At 29.9% G+C, this 15,465-nt stretch overlaps 2 protein-coding genes across 2 annotated transcripts; one reads left to right on the top strand and one right to left on the bottom strand.

Annotated features, from left to right (window-relative positions):
- The first annotated feature begins 5,525 nt into the window (after positions 1–5,525).
- LOC122601158 lies at positions 5,526–8,240 on the top strand. Its single transcript, XM_043773927.1, has 2 exons — positions 5,526–7,520; positions 7,812–8,240. The coding sequence occupies exons 1-2, from the start codon at positions 5,526–5,528 to the stop codon at positions 8,238–8,240; spliced, it is 2,424 nt and encodes an 807-aa protein (XP_043629862.1).
- Positions 8,241–10,358: 2,118 nt separating this feature from the next.
- On the bottom strand, positions 10,359–11,207 carry LOC122600924. The gene has a single exon (XM_043773703.1). The coding sequence runs from the start codon at positions 11,024–11,026 to the stop codon at positions 10,625–10,627; it is 402 nt and encodes a 133-aa protein (XP_043629638.1). The 5' UTR covers positions 11,027–11,207; the 3' UTR covers positions 10,359–10,624.
- Between the last annotated feature and the right edge of the window lie 4,258 nt (positions 11,208–15,465).

Genomic DNA, 15,465 nt, shown 5'->3' with positions numbered 1-15,465 from the left:
CGTAAACAACCAAAGGGTGACTTAATTTATTATATTAACTGTTCGAATGAATGAAGAAACTAAAAACAAAGGAATTGAATTACTCGTAATTCGGAAGGTACGGTTTTGATCGAGAATAGATAGATACCCGAATAAAACCCTTGTTTATTTGGCTCCAATTATTCGTTTGATATATAGGTCCAATTATATATTCGGCTCCCCCGAACCTACAAATAAATAGAGATAAATAGATGACGGGACATTCATAGAGTTTCCAAGTTTATTACAATTTACATTACACTTAAACATTCCATATTAATCAGTTTACTTGGTTTTTAATTCAAATAAAACTCGATTTTATACATATTAAATTTTAATATAACTCTGAATATTAACAATTAATCTACATCTTTAAATTGACTAATAGTCATATTTTAAAGTTTTCCTTTTTATGTAGACTAAACGCATCCTTTAGGTTGCATTTAAAATGCATAGAAAACTTGTACCCTTCATATCAAAAGTCCATTGAATTTTATGGTAATTGTACAACTATTTATTGCACCTTAATTGTAGCCCTGAAGGTTGCATTTAACAAAACCGTTTTTTTTTAACATATAATTAATAGTTACTGTTATTTAATTAATTATTAACTAAATTTTAAGATGGACATAACCGTAGATGGAGAGACATAGGCAAATCTAACTTATTTGGGGATGGGGGAGTCCAACCTTAACGATAATTGTAACCGAACAATAGGATCGGGTTATATTTTTATGGAAAATGCTAAATGGTAGGGCTTCATTTAACGTGTATAAAAAGGTTGTATGTTTCCATATCAAAAGTCCATTCTTGATTTTTATGGTAAGTGTACAACTATTTAATGCACTTTAATAAAAGCCCTTACGACTTTGTTTTTTTTAGCAAAACCCATATTTTATACTCGATATTGACCCAAATAATTAAAAGAACTCAATTATAACAAGAGGAATAAAAGAATAACGATGAAAAAGCTTTAAGCCTCTATTATCTAAGATGTCTGGATCCGTCACTATTGAAAGATCAATGAATGAATAAAGAACATGTTATGACAGCTAGTGAGAATTGTTACAATGAAACAAGGTTTATATGGTTTTCAACAATAAATTAAAAAACAATTTGCACCCACGTGCAAACAGTCTTCCATACTCCATGGAGTTGTTTTTGCTACTTTGAGAAGTGGATAAGCCAATGAAAAGTAGAAAATCAACATATTCTGTCAAAGCCGGCTGTTGTTGACGCCGTATCAAGTTTCCTAGATCAACAAAACCAAATTTTTATAGATAGAAAGATAGAAATATTTTAGAAATTTCAGCTACAATTACCAACTATACGTACTAAGACATTAACTAGTAAACCCATTCAACCTAGCACAATAATTTAAAGTTATACATAATTTATCAAAATGTGACTGATCTTGGAGTTATATATTTAGTAATTTATAACATAAATAAAAATTAATGAGTTTTATTAATGACAACTTTATATGAGTTATCATAAGTATGTATAAAAATGTATAATTTTTATTGTAAAATTCAGATTGTGAGCTTATATAACGTATAGTAATATTTTTAAATGTTATTAAATAGAGTATTAAAGTGGATCACTGATCAAGGAAACCATACGTATTATTCAAACATGGAAAGCAAACCGTGCACTCAAATTGTGAGAAGTGAGACCCTTCAACCCAACACAATAATTTGTTTAGTCTCCGCATCCACAAGCTAAAATCCTACTAATAATTTAACTAATTTACGTTCCAAGTCACTGCATATGTTACTCAACAATTATTAAATATATGAAGACAGATGGATGACTTCAATAATGAAAAATTAAGAAAGTAGTGAAGTTTTATGTTAAGCCTGAATTTTTTATTTTATTTTTTTCTTTTCTATGATAGGTTTCATCCTATGAAGAATTGAGATGATCGGATAGATCAGTAGCCCATTCATAATCTTGATTTACCATTCAATAATAATATAAAATAATCCTAAATTACAGTTCATTATATTAAACTATTACTTTCAAACATATACTATACAATGATTACTAGATTTTAGACCCATGTTCAACACTGGACACGAGGTTTACGATATTATCAATATTAGATCTTCATACATTTAAGTTATAAAATCTTATAATTTTGAAGATATACGGTTCTAAGTGTCATATTTTGCAAGTTGTTGTACAATAATCATAGGTTCGTCACTGTCATTATTAGCCGAAACATATTGATGGAATTGTTTGTCGTAGTCATTTCACATTGCAAATGTTATAATATTATAGAATATTTTGAAACCAGTTGTACACTTGTACTCATAATGTGATATTATCATGAAAGATAATTAAGAATTAAAATACAAACATACTTGCGATTCTGCACTTGACATTTAAGTATATGTATTTGATAATGATGCGGGCCCATAACACGTATAAGTTTATTTTCAATCACCTGTTCTATGATAATTAGATAATAATTAGGATTGTTTTTATATTCTTTGATAACAATTAGGACTCTTGATTTGAGTGACAACTGTAACTTTAAACATTAATAAGCAAAACTAATATATAAAAAATGAGGAAATCATCCCTTTTTTATATTGAGAGATATTATGAATACTGAAAGGAGTTCATGTTGATTTGGATTAAGTATTCAAGTAACCCTCTGTTGTGAATCGTGTTTTGTTCTGTGATCGTCCCATGTTCTGTGATTCTTATTGTGTTTGGGATAATGATGTTGTATATCGTCATCAGTTATTATGTTTGAGATATGTATCTAGAATTCAAATTGTGTTTACATTAAATATTAGGGTTTATTCCATAAAAAGATAACCTATTTACACAAAATTCCTATTAAAGGTAACCTATTTTGGTTTCGTCTATTTAAAGAATCATATTTTCAAAAAATTCCTAATAAAAGGTATTTCGTTAGTTTTTGATAGACGGAGCTCGTTAAATGCCACGTCACCGATGTCACGTGATCAGTTTTGATGACGTGACACTTGACTTTGACCGGCCTAATTTCGATATATATATATGAGTCAGTCAAAGTCAAGTGCCACGTCATCAAAACTGATGATGTGGCATTGGTGATGTGGCACTTAACGAGCCCCGCCTGTCAAAAACTAACGATATACCCTTTATTAGGAATTTTTTGAAAATAGACGAATACAAAATAGGTTACCTTTAATAGAAATTTCATGTAAATAGGTTACCTTTTTATGAAATTTTCCGTAAATATTAAGCTAAATATTAAAATTTATAATTTATAAAAATCTAATCTAATATTTTTTTTTTATAAATCATTAGGTTTTGAAATAATTTTTTGAAAACAATACTTCATATGCTGAATTTTTATTAATTAATTAAATGATTGTAAATTTTAAAACTTTCTCTCAAGTTGATAGCTAAAAATAAATACAATACAATCAAAGACTAAGATTAAGATTAAGACTAAGATTTAAAAACTACAATACAATCAAAATATAATAAAAATAAGCCTCGGCCAAATTAAAATCATAATTTTATAATTCTTCTAAGTATCATAATTTTATAATTCTTCTAAGTATTTATCCTCTCTAGGTTTTTTTTTACCAAAAATTGAATAAATTTCGGTAGAAGAAATTAAAGTTGTTGAAGTAGATTTATACAAAAATACTATTTAAAATGTTTTTAAGGATAAATAAGAAAAAAATAAATAAATGATCGAGATAAAATAGTTCTACATTTATAAACCGTTATAGATTTAGCTTTGGGTTTAACATAATTTTGTTAATAATAATCTTTACTAGATTTTAGACCCGTATCAAATACACGAGCTTTACGATATTATTAACATAAGAACTATTATATGAAAAAACAAAAGACTTATACGTTAAATGAAAAATATGCTTAAAAAATAATTGAAATATTCAAATGTAGTAGAGTTTCTTATATACAACCTTTTCGAGAGAAGTAATATCTTAACTTTGATTACACAATTGACCAAGTTTTCATTGATATCTTGCAAAAGTAATTTTATGTTCTTTAGTCATGGTTGTTAAAAACAATAAAAGTAGCGGCTGGTTTGTGAGGTTTTCAAAGATTCCGTGTGCTGTGGTTTTATATCTAGAGTTCAGTTTATATAAGGAGAATCTGTATCATAAATATAATATGGTTCCAATTACTGATAACGACAATGATTATCCTAATTATAGTCTGATTACAATCACCAATAACAACAATATTTTAGTTTGATTACAATTAATAATCTTAATCTTAATATATACTAAAAGGAAACGGACATAACTCGGTCAATAGTGTAATCAAAGTTAAGATATTGTTTATCTGAAAGAGTTTATCCAGTCTTAATATAATTTAGCATTCAGTATTTACATTTGAATATCTTTCATTTGTTTTTAAGTATAATTTTACATTTAACGTATAAATATTTTTTTGTTCCGTACACTAATTATCATATTGAGAATTGTAAAACTTGTGTATTTGACACGGGTCTAAATTCTAGTATAAAATAAAATATAGATATAAATATTAATTCGTATTAATATAACTACTGTAATTTCTCTTACCTTTAGCTATATTTTGTCATTAGATAGATATTTTCCAATAACATATTAATTATTTTTGGATTGGGTTAAAATGTAAATTGGTGATGGAAAAACAAAAAGTATAAACTAATTATTTTAAGCTGGGTTAAAGTGTAAATTAGTGATAAAAAATCAAAAAAGTGTAAATTAATTATTCTAATTTGGGTTAAAAGTGTAAATTGATGATAGAAAACCCAAAAGTATAAATTAATTTACACATGTTTTCATTTAATTTATTTTAAAAAATTGAAGATTGTGATTGGTCAATTCAGGTTAGGTTAGTTACGTATATATTAATATTTTTAAGAAGGTGAAGATTGATTGTTGGTGACAAATGGATCTTTCATATATACACATATATATACATTTTGTGAGTTCCCTGCAATACAGTTCAATCATGCTAGGGGCTTCGTGCGTTCGGATTAGAGGCTGGGTTGTGCGTTCCTTTGGATCATGCGGGCAATTTAGGATGAACTATATTTGAAGGAAGGCATCTATTCAAGTCTTTACTGAATTCGATAGTGTATTAAACTTCTGTTTACATTTAGGATTATATTAGTATTTTTCAAAAAAAATGATTTTATTTTTTTAACATGTATATATATGATGCCATATAACCCATCTGTTTCAACTATTTCACTTTTGTTGTATGAGTAGAAATAGGAGACCTTAAATTTTAATTAAAAATTGTTGAAAGTAAACCAAAAAGCAGGAATCTTTTTACAAGAAGCAAACATCAAAAAGTCTCTTTAATTTCTTGCTTCTTGATTTGATTCCCTTAATTATAAAGTTTAACTTGCAATCTAAGCTCACTTTTCATTTACAATATATGTACGTGTATATATACTCAAATACCACTAGCTTGGCTCAAACAATTAACTTCATGTATCTCCATTGAAACTCTAGGAAATTAACACCACCATAATGACTCAAAGAACTTCTACAGAAAGCCAAGGAAGTGTTCATGTTCCAATAGATGACCTTTCACCACAACTCAATCAAATTCACCGAAAAAAAGGCAACATTTTCGAACCACAAACTAGTACCGAAACGACAAACAGCAGCAACATGCCTCCATATTCTAACTCCAAACAAAAACAATTGTCAAGAGCACCAGAAAAAAAACTGACCCTTTTCGCGTTAAGGCTAGCTATCCTTGAAAAAGCAGCCACCGGGCTAGGAACCCTAGCATTCATTTGGGCAACGGTTGTTTTACTAGGTGGCTTTGCTATAACCATTGATAAATTAGATTTTTGGTTGGTGACCATCATTCTTTTGGTTGAAAGTACAAGGATTTTTAGCAGAAGTCATGAGCTAGAATGGCAGCATCAAGCCACGTGGTCTCTAGTCGATGCTGGAGTCAGTAGCTTTCGTGCTATAGCTTCTAGCTCGTTGTTTCATCCTCAAACAAGCAATAGGAAGATACAAAAGAGCGAGAATACAATAAAAACGCCTTCACGAACTTGGATAAGTTCAGATGTCCCTCTTTTACCGTATGGTAGATGGATTTTCATATCTAGTAATATTAGTAAGGTTCTTTATTGGTTACAATTAGCATCTGCAGCCTCGTGTATATTCATTTCAGTCACACGGCTCGTTAATCATAAATTTGAGGATGTTAAACCACTTGAAAATGTTAAAATGAACCGGAAATCTGCTCTTTCGATCTTCTATGGATTGGCTTTAGCCGAGGCTATGTTGTTTATGTTGGAGAAAGCATACTGGGAATGGAATGTGATTTACAAGAAAATGTTAGAAAATGCAAATGAAGAATTGGAGCTAGGACATACGGGTATGGTTTCAATTAGAAGGTTTTTCTATGATTCGTATTCTAAATGTGTTAATCGAAGCATATTTGATGGGTTGAAGATGGATATGGTTTCTTATGCTATGGAGCTTATAAACTCTGATTCCTCAGATGAGCAACTTATTGGTGTTAGAATTTTTGAAAGATTCACTACAAATACGCGTTTTTCTCAAGATACTCTTCAGAAAATAGGGATTACATTATCAGTAATCGAACGTTTAGTTGAAATGCTTAACTGGAAAGACCCACAAGAAGAAGAAATCCGCCTGTCTGCAGCCAAGATCATTGTGAAACTTGTCGGTAAAAAGCAAAATGCTCTTCGTGTGGCTGGAATTCCTGGTGCAATGGAATCAATATCTTCATTATTACATGTTAATGGAAACACAGTTGAAGTTTGTAAAACAGAACTCATTGGAGATCATGGGGATTATGATTATTGGGCATTTAACCAACTTGGTCTTTTAATTCTCAAGAAACTCGCTCGTGATCATGATAATTGTGACAAGATTGGAAACACGAGAGGTCTCTTAACTAAAATCATCGAATTCATTCATGCTGATGAACGGTTATTGGAAGAAAAACGTGCCACCATATCTGAAATTTCCACGGTAAAAAGATCATTACAAGTCGTGAAAATGTTAGTAAGCTCGACTGGTGTCACTGGTAGACAACTTCGAAGTGAAATCTCAGAGCTGGTGTTTACAATTAGTTACATTCGTGATATATTAAAGTACGGTGAAAAACACCCAAAATTACAGAAACTTGGGATTGATATATTAACAAGTTTGGCATTAGAAGATGATGCAACAGAGAGGATTGGAGGGACAGGAGGTGTTTTAAAAGAATTGTTTAATGTTTTCTTTAGAGAAGAAATTAGGGATAATCATTATTATGTGAGAATTGCAGCTGGTGAAGCACTTGGGATGTTGGCATTTGAGAGTAGACAAAATTGTCATAGGATGTTGAAGTTGAATGTGGTTCAGAAACTTAGCGACGCTTTGGAGTGCCCGTTGCTTAGGGTGAATGCTGCAAGGATATTAAGGAATTTATGCATCTATAGTGGAACTGATTTCTTTGAACAACTTAGAACCATCAGAACGGCTGCACCCACGGTAAGTCATCTCAAATCATTATTATGCAGTGTTATACGTTATCGTATGTTTTATATCCCCTATGTATATAGTTTGTTACCATTAACAATGGTCTAACTAGTTCAAAGACATCACAAAATGGTAACACACATTATTTACGATTACTCCCAAATAATCCTGAATACCCATGTGACAGAGATCGATTGACCTTACATTTACATCAGAGCAGGCAAAAGCCTCTACCAAATGGGCTAACCTCACATTGGCATTTATATAACTAGTCAATCGATTTTTTGACATACATATATGTAGGTACTCAAGGAAATTATGACCGAGGACATCAAGTTGCAAGAAGTCATGATCGGACTAGCAGCACATATGTTCAAATTCATGACATACGAAGAAGCTAACGCCATGTTTGTAAGAAGCGGAATACATGATGCTGAATTAGCAAACACACTTGTTAAAATCTTGAAGAAATATCCACAACCACCTATAAAGACTCCACGATTAAGGCGATATGTGATAGAACTAGCAATCTGGATGATGAAGGATAACCTTACAAATATTCATACGTTCAAGAATCTTGGAATGATGGAAGAATTAGAATGTGTGACCGAAACTACATCCGAACTTGAAAGCTTCAATATCTTCTCTGGTGCAATCGGATTGAGTAGATACAAGATATCGATTCATTCATTAGTTGAAACAGCAATGAACTTAATGGCAGATGAATACTGATGTTTAATTATAGTTGTATATATATATACCTTAAATTCTTTATTTATGTAATGGTGGAATATATAAGCTCTAAATAAGAGCATGTAAATACGACTATGGATACATACATGGAATTCATAATTATGATTAGTCAACAATAATAAAACTAAATAATTCTCTACTAACATTGGAGGATTCTTTTCAGATAAAAGGTTTTTTTTTTTAATTTTTAATTTTTTATTTTTAAACGGTCTAGGGAGTAAAATTCCACCATCATCATTTTATACAATTTTTATTAACTTTTTTCACATTATCAAACTTTCATCCATCATTATTTACCCACCTCAAGGTATAAGGAATCAATCTTTCATCATTTATCTACCCATTTATAACTTTTTTTTTTTTAAAACTTAAATACTCCGTATATCATTATGATTACTACAGTATAAATTTGAGTTTCAGTGAATAATATGCCGCTATTTCCTGAACTAGGCCCAACCCATATTTGATTATATACTATATAAATCAACCCATACCCATTTCGTATGGACCTTGCATTTAATCCGTTACTATTGGCCAACCCATATCTAAAATACAATATATGAAATTATGAACGTAGCGCAGCCCCTTTGTGCAATATTCAACTCTCTCCAGGTAACCTTGATCCATGGACATGGATTAAGATTCTCTTATGTTCAAAATTTACTTGATTGGTAATATTAGGATTTTTATGATAGCAAAAATATATAAGACCTTCGTTGTGTGTCCGGTCTTTTATTTTATTAATGTTTCACACAAGTTCAATATAACTTTGATTGTTAGCATGAGAGAATATTAATTGCTAGAACATACATCTTTTTCTAGCAATTTGATAGAAAAAGATGTATGTTCTTATAATATTAATTAAGCCTTTAGATTTCTTTTTTAACAAGTTCATAATCTTGAATAATATATATGGTAGTGTTGCTATATCGTTGGATGCTTGAGACTCCATTAAAGTTGTAAACAAAAGATATCCTAAAAGAATAAATTGGTTGTGGGTGTATGGTAGCCCATAGAGGTTTGTGTGTATGACAATTCAGTGAATTCACAACCATAAATAAGAAAGACAAGAAAGATACAAAATCCATATGACTTTGACTTCGTCAACAATTTACAACCAATTAAATCTGATACAAACTCACTATTTTAAATTGGAAAATGTTAAACGAAGTCTTTAGGGCTTCACTTAATGTGGTATGTTTCCATTTCAAAAACTCATCCTTTGATTTTTATGGTAAATATATAACTGTTCAATACACTTTAATAAAAGTCCTTAGGGATTTGTTTAGCAAACCCCTATTAAATTAAAGTATGAGATACTTCTTAATCTCAACTTGTGGGTTGTTATTTTCTGTTTTTGTTGGAAAAAAATTTGGTTCTACTACTTTAGTACTAAAATTATTGTTTTGGACAAGTTAAGTTATACGATTTAACAAACGCTATCTGTCTTAAATTTATAACAAACCTTGTTTGCATAAATTATCAAATCTAAAAAAAGAGTATAAAATTTATTTTGATTTATAGATATCAATTTCCAGCTTTATTTTCCCCTAAATCTAGAAATCAAATATAAAAAAATAGGACAAACTTATATGTTTCTACTTTCCGCATTTCAATCACCTGATTAAATGGTTAAAAATCAAGAGTTATGATTAAAACAACATTTTTTAATCTTAACCGTTAATTTTAAATTGAGAGTTGTGATTTAACTTGACCCCTTCAAGTATTTGTAACTTCAAGGATCTCTACCCTTCATCCCCGTATAAAAGATATCAAAAACTGAAAACTACTAAAATATTAATGTGTTAAGAGTTTCTACTGTTGATAAAAAAAATAAAAATCAAAAGTTGTTTTGTATTTTGAATACTTTTTATTTTAATAAACAATAATCAACGCAAAATTCATTAATATTTTACTAGAATAACCTTAAAAAAAATGCACCTATCACAATGTGTAATCAAGAATATCTGCACGAACAAAGAATCCAAAAATGCATTCAGACAAAGAATAAACTTGAGAATCAAAGTACAAACTTGTTTGGTCTGGTTGCACCAAAAAAAAAAAAAAAAAAACTTAAATACTCCATAAAAGCACAAACAAATAAAATCCAAAAATGCATTAAGATTCATATATTCGTAATACACAACTATTTTCAAATAGGAAACAAATCAAGATATATATTGCAATTCATACTCAAAGCATACGAAACTAATCATTTCCAACAAAAAATTCTAAACTTTTCTTTCTTTTTTTCATCATCACAAAACCAAGAGAAAAGGAAATGGAAACCAAGACACCAGTCCAAGAATAGAAAAACAATATACAAATTATTACATATATATGTATATATGAATAATGATTAATTACCACCATCCATAAACAACATTTGTGTACTTATCTTTAAGCCACCTAAAACTCTTTCTAAAAGAACCTTTAACTTTTCCTTCAACAGAATACACTTTATAACTAGCAACTCTTTTCTTCCTTTGAAACTCAGGATCATTAAAACTCCATGATTTTGTAGTAGGTTTGACTTTCTTGAAGTCAACATCTCTAGCTGCAGTGCCAGTAACAACAAGGTCCATATTAGTTTTATAAGTTGGACCATATGAAACACTATAAGACCTGAAATTATGAGGTGGGTTGGTTTCAAAATTTGATCTTTTTGGCTCTATGCCACCATATTGGTATCTCTCTATTTGCATATCTCCCTCATCACTGTATCTATATGATCTTGATGTTGATCTTGATCTATAATCAGCCATGATTAATGTTTTCAGAAGGTGATTAGGGAGAAAATTAAAGAGAGAGTTGGGTGGCTGGAAGAATTGAGATTGGTGTGGGAGTTAGGAAATATCTAGACTAGACTTTAGAGTCTTATGTTTATTGGAAAAATAGTACAATTATTAATAATGTATAATAAAAGTAGACAATTTATGCTGGCTTAGTCAATGACAGTATAGTCTTATTGGGAGGGATGTAATATAATTGTTGAATAGCATGCTTTGAACAGCTGAGCATTTCTTCACACTGGTTACATAATTTGGAGGAAAATTGAAATATTTTAATTTTCTACTTATTTTTTTTATTTTTATTTTTTATTTATTATAATTGACTGAATCATTATGATAATCTTAAGAAAATGATATTTAAAAAAAATTATATATATATATATATTGCCGGTAGAAGAGAAAAAAAGATTGAATTCTCTAGCTTCTGATTGGCTGATGGTTTTATTTTCTTGTGTTTTGATTGGTTGAGTCTATTTTTAAAAATGATTTAAAATTTATTTAAAAAGAATCTTTTCATTAGTGAAGTTAAATATAAAACAAATATATTAGTAATTATAAATGGAATTTAAAGAAGATGCATAATACTAGATACAAACAAATTATTTTAAAAAAAATACGGAGTATAATAGTTTTTATTTAATTTAAACATAATAAAAACCAAATTAATATATGGGTTGGTAAATTGACTGCAGTCTATATAACTAGAACACAATTGTGAAACATAATGAGAAATAGTAGCTTATCAACATTATTACTATATATTTTTAAACATGTGATTTTTTAAAGTTCATTTAAAAGAAGTGGGATTATGTACTCCACCATTATTGTTCATGCAAGAATTATAACTATTTATAGTGTATAATTTTTCTCAAATTTATAATTAAATTTTTTTAACAATAAGAGTTTTTCTTAACCTACATAAAGATTCATAGAAAGTTTTATATATGATATATACGTTTGTTAGTTAGATACACCCTAATTGGGATGACAGGTTATAAATCTTTAACCTTAATCAGACTCACTAAAGTTTCATATCATAAATTACAACGAAGACCCAACTTGCGTCAACCTGTAGGTTTGTGGGTTATTAGGTTAAATGGGTTGTTATTGGGTTGTTTTCTAGACAATTGGTTGACGGGTTGAAATGTCAAATGTATGGTTTTTGTCAAACGGATCAGTATTAATTATAAACAAATTAATATAAAAATATTTCAGGTTGGGAGGTGGACCTAAAGGTGTACAAAAAACCAGGTTGAAACCCGAACCTGAACCCAAAACTGGTCAACAACCGGGTCTGACCCAACCCGGCAGTTACTAACCGGTTTGGCTTTTTTTTATATCGGGTTGAGATCGGGTCTGGCACGAGTTTTGGAAAAAAAAAATTGGTAAAACCTGGTCAATGCCCAGTCAAAGTTTGACCAAAAACCGGTATCAAACCGGGTTGGGTTGGGTCAAATCCGGTTTTGGCCTCATTGACCAAAAAACCGGGTCGAATTGAGTAAAAAACCGTTATGTACACCACTAGGTAGACCTGACAACCAAAGGAGCCAACCCGAATTAACCTGAAAAAAATCAAGTTGCTGGGTTGGCAGGTTGAGATACTTGACCTAAAACTATTTTTCTTCAAATTGAGTATCGGGTTAGATTGACTATTGACAACCTTAACATGATATACCCAAAATTACATGTGTGTAAAATTTTACCTGAACTTTATATTTAATCTATCATATTAAACTTCATATATCAATAAACATACCAAAAAAAAATTACTAATATCGTAAGACTCATAAAAAAATCAATAGAACAATCTTTACAATTAAACTATATGCTTTTTTTTTCTCTCTTTCACAATATATTTTTTAATAATTTGACGTATATTTTTTGCAATGTATGATGCATATATCAGTTTATCTTTTTACCCGGTCACCAACCGGGTATTAATCTAGTTAATCAGGGATAATGATGCGGTGATGATGTAGTTTTTAACATAATATTAGTGAAGTTCTATTTTAACATTTTGTTTATAGTTGGTAATTAATAATTCTTATTTTAAAGTTTTATTTTAGATTTTCTGGTAACTTTTATTTACAAACTCCACAGCTTAGGAGTGATCAAGATATACGCATTCGATATTTACATCATGTTGAAGCTATCTCATTCTTCCCAATTAATCATTTCATATTTACTTCTATTTCTGTACCATAAAAAAGGCAATTGATTTAACCTCTTGAAAGATTCTTACGAAGTTAATTCTAACCTTTGCAAACCTATAATCATTCGGTTAGTCCCAAATAAGATTTAAAATTTAATTAGTTAAAAAAAGCTGCTATGAGATGAGATGTGCGTGACATGAATCAAAGGAGTCTAGCATTATTTGAGTTAATTATAAGATCATCTTAGGACACGTTTGGTTTCACATAACGTTTTAAAATGAATTGAATTAATTTGTTAACACATTGAAATTTTAGGGACTTGGAGTTTAACGGAGTGTCTTTGATGCGGAAGCATCTAAAATAATGAAGAAATATCTAGATATTTATTTTTTGACTCTTCAATTTCTTACTCTATTTAATTTAGTTTAAATGTTATGGTTATCCCATCTATAAATTAGGATTAATGTTATGTTAGAAATTAGTTTTTGAATGATATGAATAGTTTTTAATTTCCTCCCTATACACAAACGTGTATTTAGTGTGTGAAATCACCCTAATTATCGGTATTCTTTCTTGAATTAATGATATTTAGAAGAATTGTTCCTGGGTATTCTTATAATCAACAGGTTCAATTATCTATCCCTATTATTTATCCTTTTTTTTCTCGCTGCATTAGTTGGTAACAGAGCCAAAATTTCTGATCAAAATGTCTCGTGACGATTTTATCTATGATTCACGACCCGTGTATGATGAATACAAGGATGAGGATTGTTATCTTTGGTTCGGGTCTGATGGTTGCTCATATGGTGAGAAGATCGATGAAGGATTACACGCCAATTCGACAAATACCCAAAAACTCGTTTCCGTTCTTCCAGATTTGCGCAGTTGCAGAAAAAAAGTCGGTACGGATTCGTTCACCGTTAGATCTCTCTGATTTTGGATATGTGATCCAAGACTCATCGACGCACGATCTGACCGTTGGGATCTTCGATTGGAGTATTCTAGAGGTAGATATTACTATCCGAAGTTTCTGCAGTTTTTCAACATTAAAATTATGTGTATTAAATTTATGGTGCTCCGACTTTTATCGAGTTTGAAGACGAGAGGGTTGGTCCGTATGAAGATAATGCATTATATATAGGTAATCCATATGGGAAGCAGGCATGTTTGGTACTTGGAAAAGACAATTCCAAAAAGAAATCAATTGAATATACTAATTCGCTTGAAGACAAGTTGAAATCAAATGGTAAGCATGAGGTGTTTAGTCCCTCAAGGGTGATTTTATGTGCTAACCCATCAATGTTTGTTTGTTGACCCATCACAATTCACGTTAAATGTTGCTCCTTCCACATATATGAAAGACCTCTTCGACCCAGGTGGTATATGTTTAAAAGTTGAGCGAGATAAATAGGACTCGGGTTGATGTTCCTTTCGATCAAGTTGGTTTTGGTTTGAAAGCAAAACTCGAGGTCAAGGTTTTTTTTTAAGAAGGGGAGAATGATGCGGAAGCATCTAAAATAATGAAGAAACATCTAGATATTTATTTTTTAACTCTTCAATTTCTTACTGTATTTAATTTAGTTTAAATGTTATGGTTATCTCATCTATAAATTGGGATTAATGTTATGTTCGAAATTAGTTTTTGAATGATATGAATAGTTTTTATTTTCCTCCAATTATCTATCCCTATTATTTATCCTCTTTTTCTCGCTGCATCAGTCTTTGATTTTTGTAAGATTTTAGTAACGATGAAATGACATTCCATATCCCCAAGAAATGGAGATTGAGAGATTACATCAAGAGATTTGCTAACTAGTGCCCCTAATGCACTAGTTAAGAAACATTTAATGAACTTATTATTTCCTTATTAATCAAAAATTTTATTTAATGTGTATTAATTTAACTCAACAATTTTTATTTTTAATTGAATAATTAATACACATTTTTATATTTTAGAAAAGTTAAACTTCAATAAATACTTCATTAAATGCTTCTTAACTAGTGCACTAGGGCACTAGTTAGCAAATCTCATTTTTAATTATTATGAATCCGTGGAGGTATATTTTCAGAAGGTTTGATTTACAATATATGTGGACTAGGCTATTGTCAAATGCTTCCAAATAGTTGAGGTTTCTGATATTAAGTAGTATATATATATATATATATTTACATCATGTTTTGTTAGCTGATATCAGTTATATGTTTGTGTGTTATGGTTTCTTATTAGCTATATAAGCATTTTGTAGCTTCATTGGAACA

The sequence above is a fragment of the Erigeron canadensis genome, chromosome 5, assembly GCF_010389155.1.
Source record: "Erigeron canadensis isolate Cc75 chromosome 5, C_canadensis_v1, whole genome shotgun sequence".
In the NCBI taxonomy this organism is placed as follows: Eukaryota; Viridiplantae; Streptophyta; class Magnoliopsida; order Asterales; family Asteraceae; genus Erigeron; species Erigeron canadensis.
This window is presented reverse-complemented; position numbering and strand designations above follow the sequence as displayed.